The 16,107-nt window shown below is 41.1% G+C and overlaps 1 protein-coding gene and 1 long non-coding RNA gene across 2 annotated transcripts in view; both read right to left on the reverse strand.

The window, feature by feature from the left end:
• Positions 1-1,018, reverse strand: part of LOC125483071 — a 2,038-nt gene extending 1,020 nt beyond the window's left edge. The window contains exon 1 of the long non-coding RNA XR_007262059.1: positions 88-1,018. This is a non-coding gene — a long non-coding RNA (uncharacterized LOC125483071). The remainder of the gene's footprint in view (positions 1-87) is intronic.
• A 406-nt stretch (positions 1,019-1,424) lies between these two features.
• Positions 1,425-14,001, reverse strand: LOC125483070 (meprin A subunit alpha-like). Its single transcript, XM_048596479.1, has 3 exons — positions 13,825-14,001; positions 3,329-3,515; positions 1,425-1,910 (listed from the first exon to the last, which is right to left on the reverse strand). The coding sequence occupies exons 1-3, from the start codon at positions 13,895-13,897 to the stop codon at positions 1,754-1,756; spliced, it is 417 nt and encodes a 138-aa protein (XP_048452436.1). The 5' UTR covers positions 13,898-14,001; the 3' UTR covers positions 1,425-1,753.
• Positions 14,002-16,107: the final 2,106 nt, after the last annotated feature.

Raw genomic sequence — 16,107 nt, forward strand, 5'->3', positions numbered from 1 at the left:
TCTAGGCCTGAAACGTCAGCCTTCCTGCTCCTACGATGCTGCTTGGCCTGCTGTGTTCATCCAGCTCTGCACCTTGTTGTAACAGACTTAATAACCCTAAATCCCTTTTACTGACAGAGCCTTATCTTAATCCTTTCTAAAAATTTCTGAAATTGCTCCCTTGCCTGTGTTCGGTTCTGCCTATATTTCAGATACAAGAATGCCTTAGCATTGTATTTTTCCTATTGTGGCCTTTAGTTCATAAATGTGACCCACAAGGGGAAGAAATTGGAAAATCACTTGGAATGAGAAGCCTAAGTTGCCAACTCAGGGCTGATCCCTAACTGATCCACAGTTGGATCCTGAGGGCGGGGAGGAGATGAACATGGGAGTGGGGAATCCGAGCTGGGCTGGTAGCAGCTGCAGGCCTCTCACAGAGCCAGGATTAGCAATCCTGTTCCTCATAGAAACATGAAAAAAAACCTTTTCCTGCATCTCTATTGTATCAGGCAGCTGTCGACAGGGAATTGAAAGAACACAAGCTCCTCCTGGTGTTTGAGTGCAATAAATACACTATGGGCCAAAATACTGATATAAAGTCATCCAATAGTGTTCAGTGGCAGACCAGAAAAAATCCAACTGTCCAGTACAAAACCAGATATCTGACCATCCTTATATCTAGCCAAAATTTACTTCATGACCACCAATTTAGCTTCCATTAATCAGACATAATCTCTCCGCCATTTCTTTTGTATTCATTCACGGGATGAGGGCGTCGCTGTCTGGGCAGCATTTGTTGCCCATCCCTAAATGCCCAGAGGACAGTTCAGAGTCAAACACATTGCTGTGGGTCTGGAGTCACATGGAGGCCAGAATGGGTAAGGATGGCAGTTTCCTTCCCTAAAGGACATTGGTGAACCACGTGGGTGTTTCCTGACCATCGGCAATGGTTTCACAGTCATCATTAGACTCCTAATTCTAGATATTTATTGAATTCAAATTCCACCAGCAGCCATGGCAGGATTCGAGCCCTGATCCCCAGAACATTATCAAGGTCTCTGGGTCAATAGTCCAGTGATAATACGACTAGGCCATTGCTGCCCCATTGGTTTAAATTCTCTTTTTAATACAGGAGCCAGCTATGATTCAACTTGTCCAAAAGTTTCATCGTTTTCAACTATTCGACAATACCTTTTAAGTCTTCCCTTCTCAGGACATTAACAAAAAGATGATTTAGGGAAGTCAATTTTTCTTCAGACCGAGAATTTTGATTTCACTAAACATTGACTGTCTCACACACTGTTGCCAGTGTCCACAAATGCAACAATGGGGAAGCTGGCTGGGATCCTAAGGGTACGTAGTGACAAAATGGAAGTCTGAGAGTCTAACAGCAGTAATAGTGGAGCATCAACCCATGAACAATCGAATGACTTAAGATGCAGAAATGGTATGGAAACTGGAATTTTAATTAAAAAAACACAAATACTCTACTGCTCGCTGCAAAGAATACAGTAGCTGTTTGCACAAGTGATAGATGGAGATTGGCTCTGGCTGGAAAAGTGGCAACTTTAAAATGGTCATTCTGTGTATGAATATAAATAGTAATCATTTCCAGTAACCATGGTTGATGTGATTAGACATAAGCACAGTCCGAAATTTACACAATTATTATGTGCATGCAAAGCTATGCTTCTGAAGGCAGCTGCTACCTGATACAACAATCTCTCAAAGTTTCGTGATTCACGAGTAAAACAGGTTTCTGATCAGATATCTCCTAGGAATTGTGTGTTTTTGAAATCATGCTAATTATAGCAATGGCCAGAACTATCACACCAGCGGTGGCTCCAGTCACTACCCCAAAGAGAGAACCATGAATCTGTACTTGTTCACAGTGCTCACCAAAGTACAAGTGTGTTTGAGTAGAGCCACATCTGAAACAGAACAGTGAGAAATATTACTCTCTGTTACCAAAGCTAAAACCATTTTGAGCTGTAACAAATAAGTCTGAGAACATGGATTCAGGTTGTACCCAGCATGATGAAGTTCCGTGTTCATAGAGTGATAGGATGATTTAGCACAAAGGGAGGTCAGTTTTGAGACATATCGTCTGTTTATTTAGTAGCAGAATTTCATCCAGTGGCCTCACCCTGAACAAGCATCTTTTATGAGGTGGCGATAATTTATTTTTGCTTGCATTGGGTTTTCCTGCCTGAATCTTATTTGAAGTTGACAATGAAGGTGGAAAGCATATTAAGACAAACTTCTCCTTTGCACTCAGTCTGGAAGCGAACACCTGAGCGCAGGCCCAAAGATACTTGGGGTTGAAGGAGTCACATGCCTGGGGTGGAATTTAGTGCCCTCCCATGAGGTGGGCTCAGTGGCAAGGGGCATTTCATCAGGTGGGAGGATGGCAGTTGGAAACCCTGCTACCTTCTTCCCTTTGCCCCAATTACATCCAGAGTGGGAAGGTTCTTGTCTGGACTTTTTGCCCCAGTGCCAATGTGGGTCTGTAGTTGACGTTTAATGTTGACGCAATTAATGCCCACTTCAGTACCTTATCATGGTATTAACCCAACAGCAGATAAAGGGTCTCCCCCAAGCTGGAAGTCTGGAAAACACAACCTATTGGAGTGTGTGAGCTTGTGGATATAGTGGCAGTGGTGGAGGGAGGAGGTGACCTGCCCCCCACCACCACCACCATTCAAAGGTGATCATTGGCTAACCGTGGGACTTGGCATCACCCACGAAGAGCAAGTCCCCCGTCATTGCTGCAAATCCATTCCCCATTACCCGCATCGTGCCATCTCTTGGGCCTCAGTTAAGGTGCAATGCCAACAGCTGCCAACCCACCCACAGTGCAAAGGTGCCAGCTTCTTCTGGAATTCACCACTGCTCAGAGTCCTTGATCCTGAGCAAGGTTCTCCGCTAGCCAATCACACGCCTATGGGGCTTCCCCGAAAGAAGGTGACGTGGGCACCTTAGTGACCCTTTAGCTGGTAGCAAGCTCCCGTTACCTCCATTAAATACCTTCCCATGGAATTCTCCACTTTTATTCCATGTGCAACCTCACAGACAATTATTTAATGTGAACAAAACGTGAAAATCTGCACCACCAGCATCTATCGCCAATTCAAAAAGCTGTACAGGTGCCAGGTAGCTTTAGATCAGGAATCCGACGAGTTTGAATCCTGATATCAACTTTTAAAATTAGCTTCAAAACTGAGAGCTTTTAATGGCCATATACAAAGTATTTTATAACATCATAAAAGTTGCTCAATAACTGGAATGAGATACCAACCAATTCCTTTCCTCAGAATATCTTCACCCAAGTTCGGGAATCTCCACCTACCTGCAACTTGCTTTCCCTTTTGTCATAACACACACTCCACCATTTAGACAATATCCAGGGTCACAGAAATCTAGCAAGGGTCTCTGAGGCTCTTGGACATATCCAGCATAATCCACTGCTCGCCGATGCCTTTCATGAAAGCTTTGGAGACGAATTGGAACTTCAGACTTAATGAGTGGAGTCAGATCTTTAAAAAGAAAACATTTAAGTTCAGTAAACGGAATGCACAGATTGATAACAGTTCCCCTCTCTATTTTACTATGCTCTCCTGAGTTGTTCTCAACTTTTATTCAACAGAAACTATTCGCTATCCAATTGAACTCTCCAGTGGCATAAATCTTCAGAACAGACCCTGAATAGTGAAAGTCAAAAAAGTTGTGCGACAATAGTAGGCATCATTTTATTTTGTTGTTAATATCCAGCGATATCCCAGAGGTTAAGGATACTATTAAGTTGGAGAAGGTGCAGAAAAGATTTACCAGGATGTTACCGGGACTGGAGGGTTTGAGACATAAGGAGAGGCTGGATAGACTGGGACTTTCTTCCCTGAAGAGTAAGAGGTTGAGGTTATATAGGTTTATAAAACCACAAGGGGCATAAATAAGGTGAATGGCAAAGGTCTTTTCCCCAGGGTAGGGGAGTTCAAAACTAGAGGGCATATGTTTAGGGTGAGAGGAGTAAGATTTGAAAAGGACCTGAGGGACAACATTTTCTCACAGAGGGTGATTCGTATGTGGAATGAACTGTCAGAGGAAATGATTAATGCAGGTACAGGTACAGCATTTAAAAGACATTTGGACAGATAGATGATTAGGAAAGGGTTAGAGGGATACGGGCCAAATGCTGGCAAATAGGACTAGGTTAGTTTGGAAAACTCGTTAGCATGGACTGGTTGAACTGAAGGATCTGTTTCCGTGGTGTATGACTCAATGACTGTATCTGTGACTGTATAAATGTTGTACTACAAGAGCAGTTCAGGGGCTGGTAATTCTGCGAAGTGTAACTGAACTCATTGAATTCAGCTGCGGACTATTGGTGGTAGAGGACAGTGTAGTGTGAGTGACTGACACAGATTTCTGCAGCAAAGAGCAAGTTCTGTTATCTGCCCAGCACTATCATTTGGACTATCTGCTCTGGGCTGGAGAATGACTTGAAATGGGATGGGTAGATCCAGTGGTTGTGGTACATGTCAACATAAACAAAATATCTAGAAATAGAAAAGAAGCTCTGTTTAGGCAGTATGAAAAGTTAGGTGCTAAATTATAAAGCAGAACCTCAAAAGTTAACAACGTCTAGATTATTACCTGAGCCACATGCAAATCGGCATAGGGTAAATAAGATTAGAGAAATTGATGTGTGGTCTGGTGTGAGAGAAGTGGGCTTCATTTTGAGGAAAATTGGCACTAGTACAAGGGTATATGGGCTGTGTATCATTGGAACAATATATACCAGAAATGTGCAGAAACTGCTGTTCTAGCAAGCCATATACCAAGGAAGTGGAGAGGGATTTAAACTCAACAATGTGGGTGAAGGATCAAGCTGCAAATCAAGGGATAGAGTTGAGGCAGCAGAGGAAAGCACTAATATGAGAGATGAAAGTCAGTGAATAGCAGGAAGGGGTAGAGAGAAAAAAAATCGTAAGGAAACCCCAACAGTCAAGACAAAAGGCTCTGTATCTTAACGCGTAGCATTCGTAACAAGGTAAATTAAGTGATAGTGCACATTGAAGTAAATAATTATGATCTGACATACATTACAGAGACATGGTTACAGGTTGGCAAGGATTGAGTCCTGAATGTTGAGGAGTATCTGACATTAAAGAAAGATATGAAGCAGTAAAAGTTGAGGGATAGCACTGATAGTCAAAGATGGCATTGGTACAATAGTTCAGGAAGACCTCAATTCGGGAGATCAGAATGTAGAATCAGTTTGGGTGAAGATGAGAAATATTAGGGGAAAGAAGTCATTAAAAAAAGTTAACAATAGTAACTACAATATAAGACAAAGTATACAAGAAGAAATATTGTGCTCTTCTAATAATGCTAAGGCAATAATTATGGGTGATTTTAATCTACAGATAAACTGGAAAATCAGATTGACAGTAGAAGCCTGGATGAAGAATTCACAGAATGCTGTTGAGATAGTTTGTTAGAGCAGCATGTCTGAAACCATCCAGAAAGCAGGTTAAACTAGACTTGGTACTTTCTAATGAGACAGAATTAATGAATGACCTCAGAGTAAAGGGACCTCCAGGCAGCAGTAATCACAAATGACTGAAATTTATATGCAGCTTGAAATGGAAAAGTTGGGTCTAAGGCTAATATATAAAACTTAAATAAGGGCAACTGTGCGGCTGTGAAAGTTCAGGCTGAAATGAACTAGGATGCTAAGCTGGGGGATAAGTCATTAGAGAAGAGGTGACAGACATTTCAGCAGATATTTCAAGATCAGAATCAGTGTATTCCTGCCATGAAGAAGGGGATGATGTGTGATTTGTGTTTAACTAAAGGAGTTACGGGAATCATCAAGCTTAAGCAAAAAGCATATAATTGTGTAAAGATGCATCCAGGACAGTAGATTATAAAATGTAAAAAACAATAGAGAATGACTAAAGGGCGAATCATGAGAAATAAATTAGCACTTGAGAGAAAGCTTGTTAGAAACATAAAAACAAGTACCAAAAGATTTTACAGATATTTAAAATTGAAAAGGATAATTAAAATGTGATTTGGTCAAATAGAACTTGAGAATGAGGAATTAGGAGCAGATAACAAGAAAAAGATGGATGAAACGAATAAATATTTCACTTCTGTCTTCACTAATGAGGGTAAAAAAGAATCCAGCAATAGCTATAAATCAGGAGATGGAAAGAAGAGAAGAATTTGATGAAATTATAATAATTAGGAAAGCAGTACTGGGCAAACTTATGGAGCTGCAGACTGACAAACCCCAGGATCCTGATGGACTTCATCCTAATGTCTTAAAAGAAATGGCTAATAAGGTAGAAAATGTATCAGTGTTAACTTTCCAAAATTCTTTAAATTATGGACAGGGTCCATCATCCTGGAACACAACAGTAATAAGGAGACAGGCAAAAGGAAACTACAGGCCAGTCAACTTTTCCTCTGTCTTGTGGAAAGTGTTAAAACTAATCATTAAAGAGCTTATAGTTGGGCACTTGGAAAAGTTCAAAGTAATTAAGAAGAGTCATTATGGATTCGTGTACGGAAAATAATATTTAAACAATTGATTAGATTGTTTTTCAAGGAGTAACATGCACTATGGATGGGGGGGTGCATGTTAATATTTTATACTTGGATTTCCTGAATGCATTTCCCATGATGCCACATAAAAGAGTGTTGAACAAAGTAGAAGCACATGGTGTAATGGTTAACTTACTAGCATGGGTAGAAGAATGAGTGGCTGTAGGAAACGGAAAGTATGCATGAATAGGATTTTTTTCTGATTGGCAGGAGTGTAGTCCATGGATGTCTATGCTGAGGCTTTGGTTATTACTATATATACATATAAATAACTTAGATGAGGGGAGTGAAAGCATCATAGTTAAATAAGCAAAGTGAGTGGCCAAAAATCTAGCAGATGGAAAAATGTGAGAAAGTGTGAAATTGTTCGTGTTGGCCACAAGAATGAATAAACAGAGTATTAAGAGAACAACTGTAGAATTTGAGGAGCAGAGTGATCTAAGTGCTCTAATGTCTAAGTTCCATAATGTTAATTTACAGGTATAGGTCCACTTTCTCTATCGCTGACGTTTGGTAGTGGCAGTGTGAACTTTTTACAAGATGCACTGCAGAAATTCGCCAAGGCTCCTGAGACACCACCTTCCAAATCCACAACCACTTCCATCTAGAAGGACAAGGGCAGCAGTTACATGAAGATTCACTTCCAAGTCACTCACCATCCTGACTTGGAAATATGTTGCTGTTCCTTCAAAGCTACTGAGTCAAAATCCTGGAATTCCCTCCCTAAGGACATTATGGCTCTACCTAGAGCTTATGGAACTGCAGCAGTTCAAGAAGGCAGCTCACTACCACCTTCTCAAGGGAAATTAGAGATAGGCAATAAATGTTGATGCAGCCAGTGACACCCATATCCCATGAATGGATGAAAACTAAAGCAAGTAATAAAAAAGACTAATGGGATGGTATCCTTTATTACAAGAGGAAGTGAACAGAAAAGTCAGGATGTTATACTTCAGTTATAGGAAGCACTGGTGGGAGCACATCTCGAATACCATTTGTATGTTTTGGTCCCCTTATTTAAGTAAGGATGTAAATGCATTGGAAGCTGTTCGGAGGAAATTTACTAGATTGATACCTGGGACAAGTGGCTTGTCTCATGAGAATAGGTTGGACAGATGTTGACAGTGATGAATGAACTAAGTGAAGGATATAAGATGCTGAAAGATCATGACAAGGAGGACATGAAAATTATATGTTGAATTTTCCCAGACCCCAGCAACATGGGCAATGGTGAGTCAGTTGGGAAATATACTGAGAACAGAGGGTGACATTATCAACATCAAGAAAATAAAATCTGATATTCCACAATGAGTTTAACAGCTGGATGAGAATCTTGCTTATGAGCGATGAGAGGCCTGTTTGACTGCATTGATATCTCGTCATTACCTAATTTCACCACAATTATAGCCTGTTTGCTACTTTCCAAGACAGTAGAGAGGGAAACTAGATGGCTCTGCAGCACCATGGAGATGTGGCACATAATTATTGAAGTAAGCAGCATAAAATTAGGCAAGAAAAGATGCCAGGGCTCATGGAGAGAAACACATGAAACTCCCCAAAATTGACATTTTGCTGACTTTTAACAAAACCCTCAGACACTTCTTCCTTTCTCACCCAGACCATGACCCCACATCTGAACATCATCAAGCCATTGTTGCCAGGACTGTCACTGACCTCATTACCTTGGGAGATCTTCACCCCTCCCCCACTGCCTCCAACTTTGTAGTCTCCCAACCCCAACAGCCTGCTTCTACTTCCTTCCCAACATCCAACCAGACTGCCCCGGTAGGCCCATAATATCAGCCTGCTCCTTCCCCACCGAGCTCATTTCCTCCTACCTCGGCTCCATCCTCTCTCCCCTTGTCCACACCCTACCCACCTACATCCATGATTCCTCTGATGCCCACCACCATATGGACAATTTCTAGTTCCCTGGTCCTAACTGCCTCCTGTTCACCATTGATGTCCAATCCCTCCATATCTCCATTCTCCAGCAGGATGGTCTGAGAGCTCTCAGCATCTTCCTTGACCAGAGGCCTGAACATTCCCCATCCACCACCACTGTCCTCCGCTTAGCTGAACTTGTTCTCCCACTGAATAATTTATTCTTTAGTTCATCTCACTTTTGCCAAGTTAAAGAAGTGACTATAGGTACCTGCATGCATCCCAGTTATGCCTGACTCTTTATGGAGGTGTTTGGAAAAATCCTTGTTCCAGTCCTAAACTGGCCCCCTCCAAAAACTCTGTTTTGATTCATCAATGACTGTTTCAGTGCCATTTCATGCTGCTGTCTAGACTGTGAAAAACCAAACACAAACTGGGTGACCGCTTTGCAGATCACCTCTGGTCTGTGCACAAGCATGACCCTGACCTTCTCGTAGCTAGTCATTTTAACAGAGCATCCTACTCACATATCCACGTGTCTATCCTCAACATGCTGCAATGTTCCAGTGAATCACAGAGCAAACTGGAGGAGCAACATCTCACCTTCAAACCAGGCAGTTTACAACCTGATGGGCTCAATATTGAGTTCAACACCTTCAAATTGTGAACCCATTCCCTCCCTTTCTTTCAGCTTTGCTTGTTACATTCTCTGTCACCCTCTCTCCCCTTCTCCAGTGGGGAACAGTGGGAATGTTTTTCCCAGTCTGGCTGTTAAACACACCATTGTTCTGCCATTCACACATTCCAAACACTTAACCTGAACAATCAACATCCTTTCTCCCTAAGCACTCCAACTCCCCCACTATTGCACAAATACTGCTCCCTCCACGCTTCACTTCAGCTTTGATGAAGAGTCATCTAGACTCGAAACATTAGCTTGCTTTCTCTCCATGGATGCTGCCTGACCTGCTGTGATCTCCAGCATTTCTCGTTTTCAATATTTCCTCTTGTGGGTGAACCTAGAACTAGGGAGCCACTGTCTTAAAAATGAGGGATTGCACTCTTAGGACGGAGATGCAGAGAACATTTTTGTCTTACCACAAGTTACCACGATGGCCTAGTGGTATTATCGTTGGACTGTTAATCCAGAGACCCAGATAACGTTCTGGGGACCAGGATTTGAATCCTGCTACGGCAGATGGTGGAATTTGAATTCAATAAATATCTGGAATTAAGAGTCTAATGATGACCATGAATCCATTGCTGACTGTCGGAAAAACCCATCTGGTTCACTAATGCCCTTTAGGGAAGGAAACTGTCATCCTTACCTGGTCTAGCCTACATGTGGACTCCAGATCCACAGCAATGAAGTTGACTCTTAACTACCCTGAGGGCAGTTAGGGATGGGCAATGAATGCTGCCTGGCCAGCAATGCCCTCATCGTGTGAATGAATAAGGAAAAAAAAAAGTTGTGAGACTTTGGAATTCAGCCTCAGAAGGAAGTGGAGGTGGGATCATTGCATACTTTTGAGGCAGCAAGAGATAGACGTTTGTGAGGCAATGGAATCAAAGGTTATCAGGATTGGATGAGAATATGGATTCAGAACACAATCAGATCAGCCATGGTCTTATTAAAAGGGTCTGCCCCTGCTCCATATTTGAATGTTTGTATACACTTACTGAACTCCTTGTGACACTGCATTTAGGCCATTGGACTGGATCCTTAACAGTTACTTCCACACTATGTGTTCCCACTGCCTTTAATCATATGCCTATATGCCTTGAAGCCTCCTTTCCCCCATGAATATATAAGGCCAGTCTTCTTTCCACATCACACGTCAACCTCTGGGTGCAGCAGTTGAAACACTTGGAGCTTCTTCTGTCCCATCTCAAAGTTTCTGGGAATAGATTCACGTCCTGCACAACCCTCAGCGCTTTCTCCAGCCACTACGTGGCTCTCTTTTAAGAGCTACACTATAGGTTTAACTGGTGGCAGGAAATTACAGCTCTGTAACCCCAGCTCATGTGTACAGTTAATGAACTATCTGGTGATTGCTGGTTGAACACAAAGTGCAAGGTTGCTATGCTGAGCCAACTTTTAACAGCTTTTTAATTTAACCCCTATAATTCCTCTTTTATCTCCTAGATTTCCTCCCTATCTCTCCTGAAAATGCTGACTTTTGCTGGAATGTATCTCCATTGGCAGTCATCCAGTGCCCTCACTGAGGGCTGATGTACATTTTAGAATTCCATAGTTGAAGATTATCTGAACTTCGTGAGTAATTTTGTTAATAAATTAACAGATTGGACATTTTATAGTTACTCTGTAGTTAACTAATGATATTTTTGCACAGCACAGATTTTATCCTCAGCAAAACATCTCTCAGCCAGCACTTATTGGTGAGAAGACGGTATGGAATAAATTATCTCAAAGAGAATTTAGCGAGCTTCTACAGCAAAGCAAGAAATGATATCGTAGAATCATAGAACTTTTACATTACAGTTTATAGTATGAAAGGAGACCATTCAGCCCATCATGTCCCTACTGTCTTCTGAAAGACCTAATCAGCTAGTCCCATTCTCCAGTTCTAATTCCATAGTCCTCTAATTTCATCATTTTCAAATAAATATCCAGTTTTCTTTTGAAATCTCCTATGGAATCCGCCTCCACCACTCTCCCAGGCAGCATATGCCAAATCCTAACAATTCTCTGAGTGAAGAAGTTTCTCCTCACCTTATCCCAAGTTCTCTTGCTGACTATCTTGAAATTGTGACCCCTAGTTAATGACGTAACAACTACAGAAAGCAGAATATCCTTCTTTACCCTGGCAAAATTGTTCATCGTTTTGAACACCTCAATAAGTTCACCTCTTAATCTTCTCTGCTCCAAAGATCACCTCTTAATCTTCTCTGCTCCAGAGATTAGTATCCATTGATTATACCTCTAGAAAGCTGCTTAAGTACATTAAAACGTGACTATACTTAAAAGTACACAGTTGTTCAGAAGGTGATTTGGAAGATGCTGAGGTTTTGAAAGGTGCTGCATAAAGGCAAGTCTTTTATCAATACAGAAATAACATCTTTCTATTTACATAGCAAGACTTGTCAAACTGTAACAATATTCACACAGCTAATCTTTGGATTGAGCCACTGTCAAACTTCAACATCAAAAGAGTGTTTTGATAATTGGTTACAACACTGATATTCCAGAATACTTCGACCAATAAAAATAAAGGGAAAAAAACTGAACATCAAATGTTTTCTTGGGCTCTTTTTTGATGTCCACTTAGATTGCTTGATCACAGAATACTCCTGAAATCTGAGCTGACAATAAGGTGTCAAGTTAAGAGAAAGGTGCAAAGCTTTCCCCAGGAGTTCATCTCATGTCACTTCAGCAACACAGTTGCTGCATTGCAGCTGTAGACAACACAACAGTATATTTTCCTTAGTGGTGTCTTTGAAAACATCATCCTGAAATATATTACAATCATAGTAAAAATGGAGTACAAATATTCAACTTCCATCATTTTATACTATTCATGGATGAGAAAATAACTGTTCAAAATGTCAAATGTATGACCTAAAATAATGATGAATGACTAGGTTGTGCCAAGTTCAGAAAATCATCAGTGAATAAGGTTCAATCTGAACCAAAACTAATGCTGTTCTAAAAGGTCACTACAAGTCACGTCTGTAAATCCAGTTGATTCACACCTGCCTGGAAGTTATACTTTGGGATGAAAGGTAGCTGTAGAGTACTCAGCTTGGGAAAAAAAAGTAGTGAGCAGACCTAGTGATATACAAATAAACTTTTATCAACAGATGCTCCGATCAGCAGAAGAGGGAGAAGGAAAATAGATTTGTGAATACTCAGTCTTTCCTCTCTTAGTCACAGGGTTCAGAGCTGGTGAAAAAACAACTTGGAAAAATTACCATTCACCAAGAGATCAAGGTTATCTTCAAGCTTCACCACTCCTGAGGAAACAGTGCAACAACTGGAACTCAGATTCCACTCTTGCAACTCGAGAAATCTAAAATAAATGTTAAGCTGCAACTGCCTTTATTGTCCTGTCTGTGTAGACACCTCTTCCCCTGCCTTCTTTTTACAATGTTACTAGATGTATTTCTGAGGGCGCTTCATGTGATGTTTTCTTACTTTTCTCATGTTTGCCAGGTAATAAACTCCATTCTCTTTCACTCAAACAAAACCTTAGAATTCGCTCTTTTTTGTGATTTGGTTAACTAAGTTTAATTGAAGTGGGATAGCTACATGCCAAGAAATAAATAAATAATGTTTTTATTTTTATGATCAACTTGGGAGGAATGGTTAAGAAATGGCAAGCCAATCACTTGTCCTTATCTGGTTGAAACAAATGAGGTATCTGCTTTTTCTCTGGAAATCTTTTAAAATTGAATAAAAACCGAAAGAACTGCGGATGCTGTAAATCAGGAACAAAAACAAAGTTGCTGGAAAACTCAGCAGATCTGGCAACATCTGTGGAAGAGAAAACAGAGTTAACGTTGCGGGCCCAGTGACTGGACCCGAAACGTTAGCTCTGTTTTCTCCTTCACAGATGCTGCCAGACCTGATGAGCTTTTCCAGCAACTTTGTTTTTATTCCTGATTTATAGCATCCGCAGTTCTTTCAGTTTTTATTAAGGCTAAGAGGAGATTTGATAACGATTTTCAAAATCATGGAATGGCTTAATTGGGAAGATAAGGCGAGGTGGCACGTTGGCTCAGTGGTTAGCACTGCTGCTTCACAGCACCAGGGACCTGGGTTTGATTCCACCCTCAGGCGACTGTCTGCGTGGAGTTTGCACATTCTCCCCGTATCTGTGTGGGTTTCCTCCAGTTTCCTCCCACAGTCCAAGGATGTGTGGGCTAGGTAGGTTGGCCATGCTAATTACCCCATTGTGTTAAGAGATGTGTATATTAGGGGGATGGGTCCGGATGGGGTGCTCTGAGGGGTTGGTGTGGACTTGTTGGGCTGAAGGGCCTGTTTCCACACTGTAGGGATTCTATGATCTATAAGCTGTTCCAACATATGGAAGGAACAAAAACAAGTGATGTGCTAAAATGGCAAGACTGAAATGAGAAAAGAGCTTTGTCAACAGCAAGTAGCTAGGGAATGGAATATGCTGTCTGGAAATGTTTCGGATGCAGCTTCAATAGAAGGCATACAAGGGAATTAGGGAAAAAGTAGGAGATTGGCACGAGGTAATGATGCTCATTTGAAGATGGGCCAAATGGCTGCAACAATTCTGTCATTTCAATATCTTTTTTCTAAAACAGGTCATGAAATCTGGAGAAAGATTCATAAGCAAAAGAAAATGAAAATTTCTTTACCGTCAAACTCAATGAAAATAATGAGGTCGTCATTTTTTAAGAAGCTTCTACGCTGAAGTTGCTTGTGGGACATGAAAGCTGACCAACCAAGGGAAACGCTCTGATAGCAATCACAAGTGGAATCATAGGTTCCAGTGAGCGTAGGCCTGTCCCAGAAGAAAGTGGAATTTCTACCTGTAATTAAATTCATACAGAAGCAAATTATTTCCAAACCACTTTAAACATTACAAAAGTCCTGAGTATAGAAATCTATAATCAAAATAGCAAATGTCAGATAACTCCATGATGTGATAGTTTTTGCTTGAGGCATTCATTGGGTATTCCACGATTCAAACAAATTAAAAATAAATAAAGCATTAGATTGAGAAGACACTGGAACGTTACACCAATGTTGCTTATACAACGGCGAAGAACAAAATGTACATAGTGACAAGTGGATTCACACATGATTTTGCTGATCTTTTCTTCACGACCCCCTGTGGATGTAATTAGTGAGGTTTTTCTTGTAATGAAAATGGTAGCATTGACTATCACGCAGGTAATATTTTTATTCATTTCAGCATCGTCAATAGAGTGGGACAACATATTATTTAAATGCCACTGAAAGTATACTATTACCTTATCAACAAAATAATCAGTTTTCCTCAGCAAATTACAAAGGATTTTTTGATCAATGTGCAACCTGCATTATTTTTCTACATCAAACAGCTCATAAACATTTGGAAGATTTCTCTAGGACCTATGGCTTTGTGATCATAAGAATTTTAGGGAATAGGAAAAGACCATTAAATCCATGGGTTAACTGATCAACTTGGGAACAAACATCAGACATTTCTGATAATCATACAGCCATCAATTGAACGATCCTTGAGTTCACACTGCTTTTGAAGATCCATAGAGTCATAAAGCTGTACAGCATAGAAACAGACCCTTCGGTCCAACTCGTCAATGCCAACCAGGTATCCTAAATTAACCTAGTCCTGTTTGCCAGCATTTGGCCCATATCCCTCTAAACCCATCCTATTCATGTACCCATCCAGATGCCTTTTAAATGTTATAATTGTACCAGCTTCCACCACTTCCTCTGGTGGCTCATTCCATACGTGCACCACCCTCTGCATGAAAAATCCTGGATGAAGAATTGCAGTTGGCTCATCAGTTTTTTTCTCAACATTTGTGATTGATGCAGAGCCTTTCACCAAGGCAGTGCAACCTGAAAATACTAAGCCTTAAAAGGTCTGATGTTCCAGCGCTGATTGTTGTAAACAGTATGCCAAAGCAAGCATGTTCTTGTTTTATGGATTATGTGATCAGACTGACCTCATACATGGGGCTCGGTTAATTTTTAACATTCCCATAGAACCAGCCAGTATCCTGTGGATATCACTTAGTCCACGTGAGAATGTGTTTTAGCAAATGAAATCATGGTTCAAATGACACCGGTAAGCAGCTTAAGAGATAACACAGTGTAGAGCTGGCGGAACACAGCAGGACAGGCAGCATCAGAGCAGAGAGCAGGAAAGTTGACATTTCAGGTCGGGACCCTTCTTCAGAAATCAGAAAGCAGCTTAAACTTTTTTCCCACTAATGTAATTCCTCTTACAGAGGAATACTACAATAATGCCATTCAGGACACTGATATTTGCCTGAACCTCTCCAAAGAATTAAATCATATCCATTAGAACAATCAGGAGTGCTGGAAGGAGAAAAATGGTGCAGTGCCGTGCCTCTTCATTATATTTTTGTGATTTTGCTGAAGCCATTTCAATGCTATTCTGACCTGTGAGCCCAATGAAAGGAGTTCTGGCACAAAGATCCAGGAAAGATGTGCACTTACTGGGGAGGAAACAACACATTCAAGACCTTTGGAGAGGAAAGGGAGATCAGAGATGCAGCATTATTTTGGAAGGGGACGGTAATCAAAAGTGCCCTGTAGTGGAGGTGGATGTTTTGAAGGAGAAAGGGACAAGACCTGAAGAGAGTGTAGGAGTAAATTCCTGTAGAAGCTGGAATCTGTACTGAAAACAAAAAATGCTGGGGTTCGCAGTGGGTCAGGCAGCATCTGTGAAGAGAGAGCAAGCTAACATTTCAAGTCTAGATGACACTTCACCGGAGCTGACATGAAGTGTGAAGAGGGCAGCATTTACGCAATAGTGTGGAAATGGAGTACTGGGGAGAAAGGATGTTGATAGTGCAGATTAAGTGATTGGAAAGTGAGAATGGCAGAACAATGGTGGGAACAAAAACAAAGTTGCTGGAAAAGCTCAGCAGGTCTGGCAGCAT

The sequence above is a fragment of the Rhincodon typus genome, chromosome 5 (assembly GCF_021869965.1).
Source record: "Rhincodon typus isolate 14 chromosome 5, sRhiTyp1.1, whole genome shotgun sequence".
Classification (NCBI taxonomy): Eukaryota; Metazoa; Chordata; class Chondrichthyes; order Orectolobiformes; family Rhincodontidae; genus Rhincodon; species Rhincodon typus.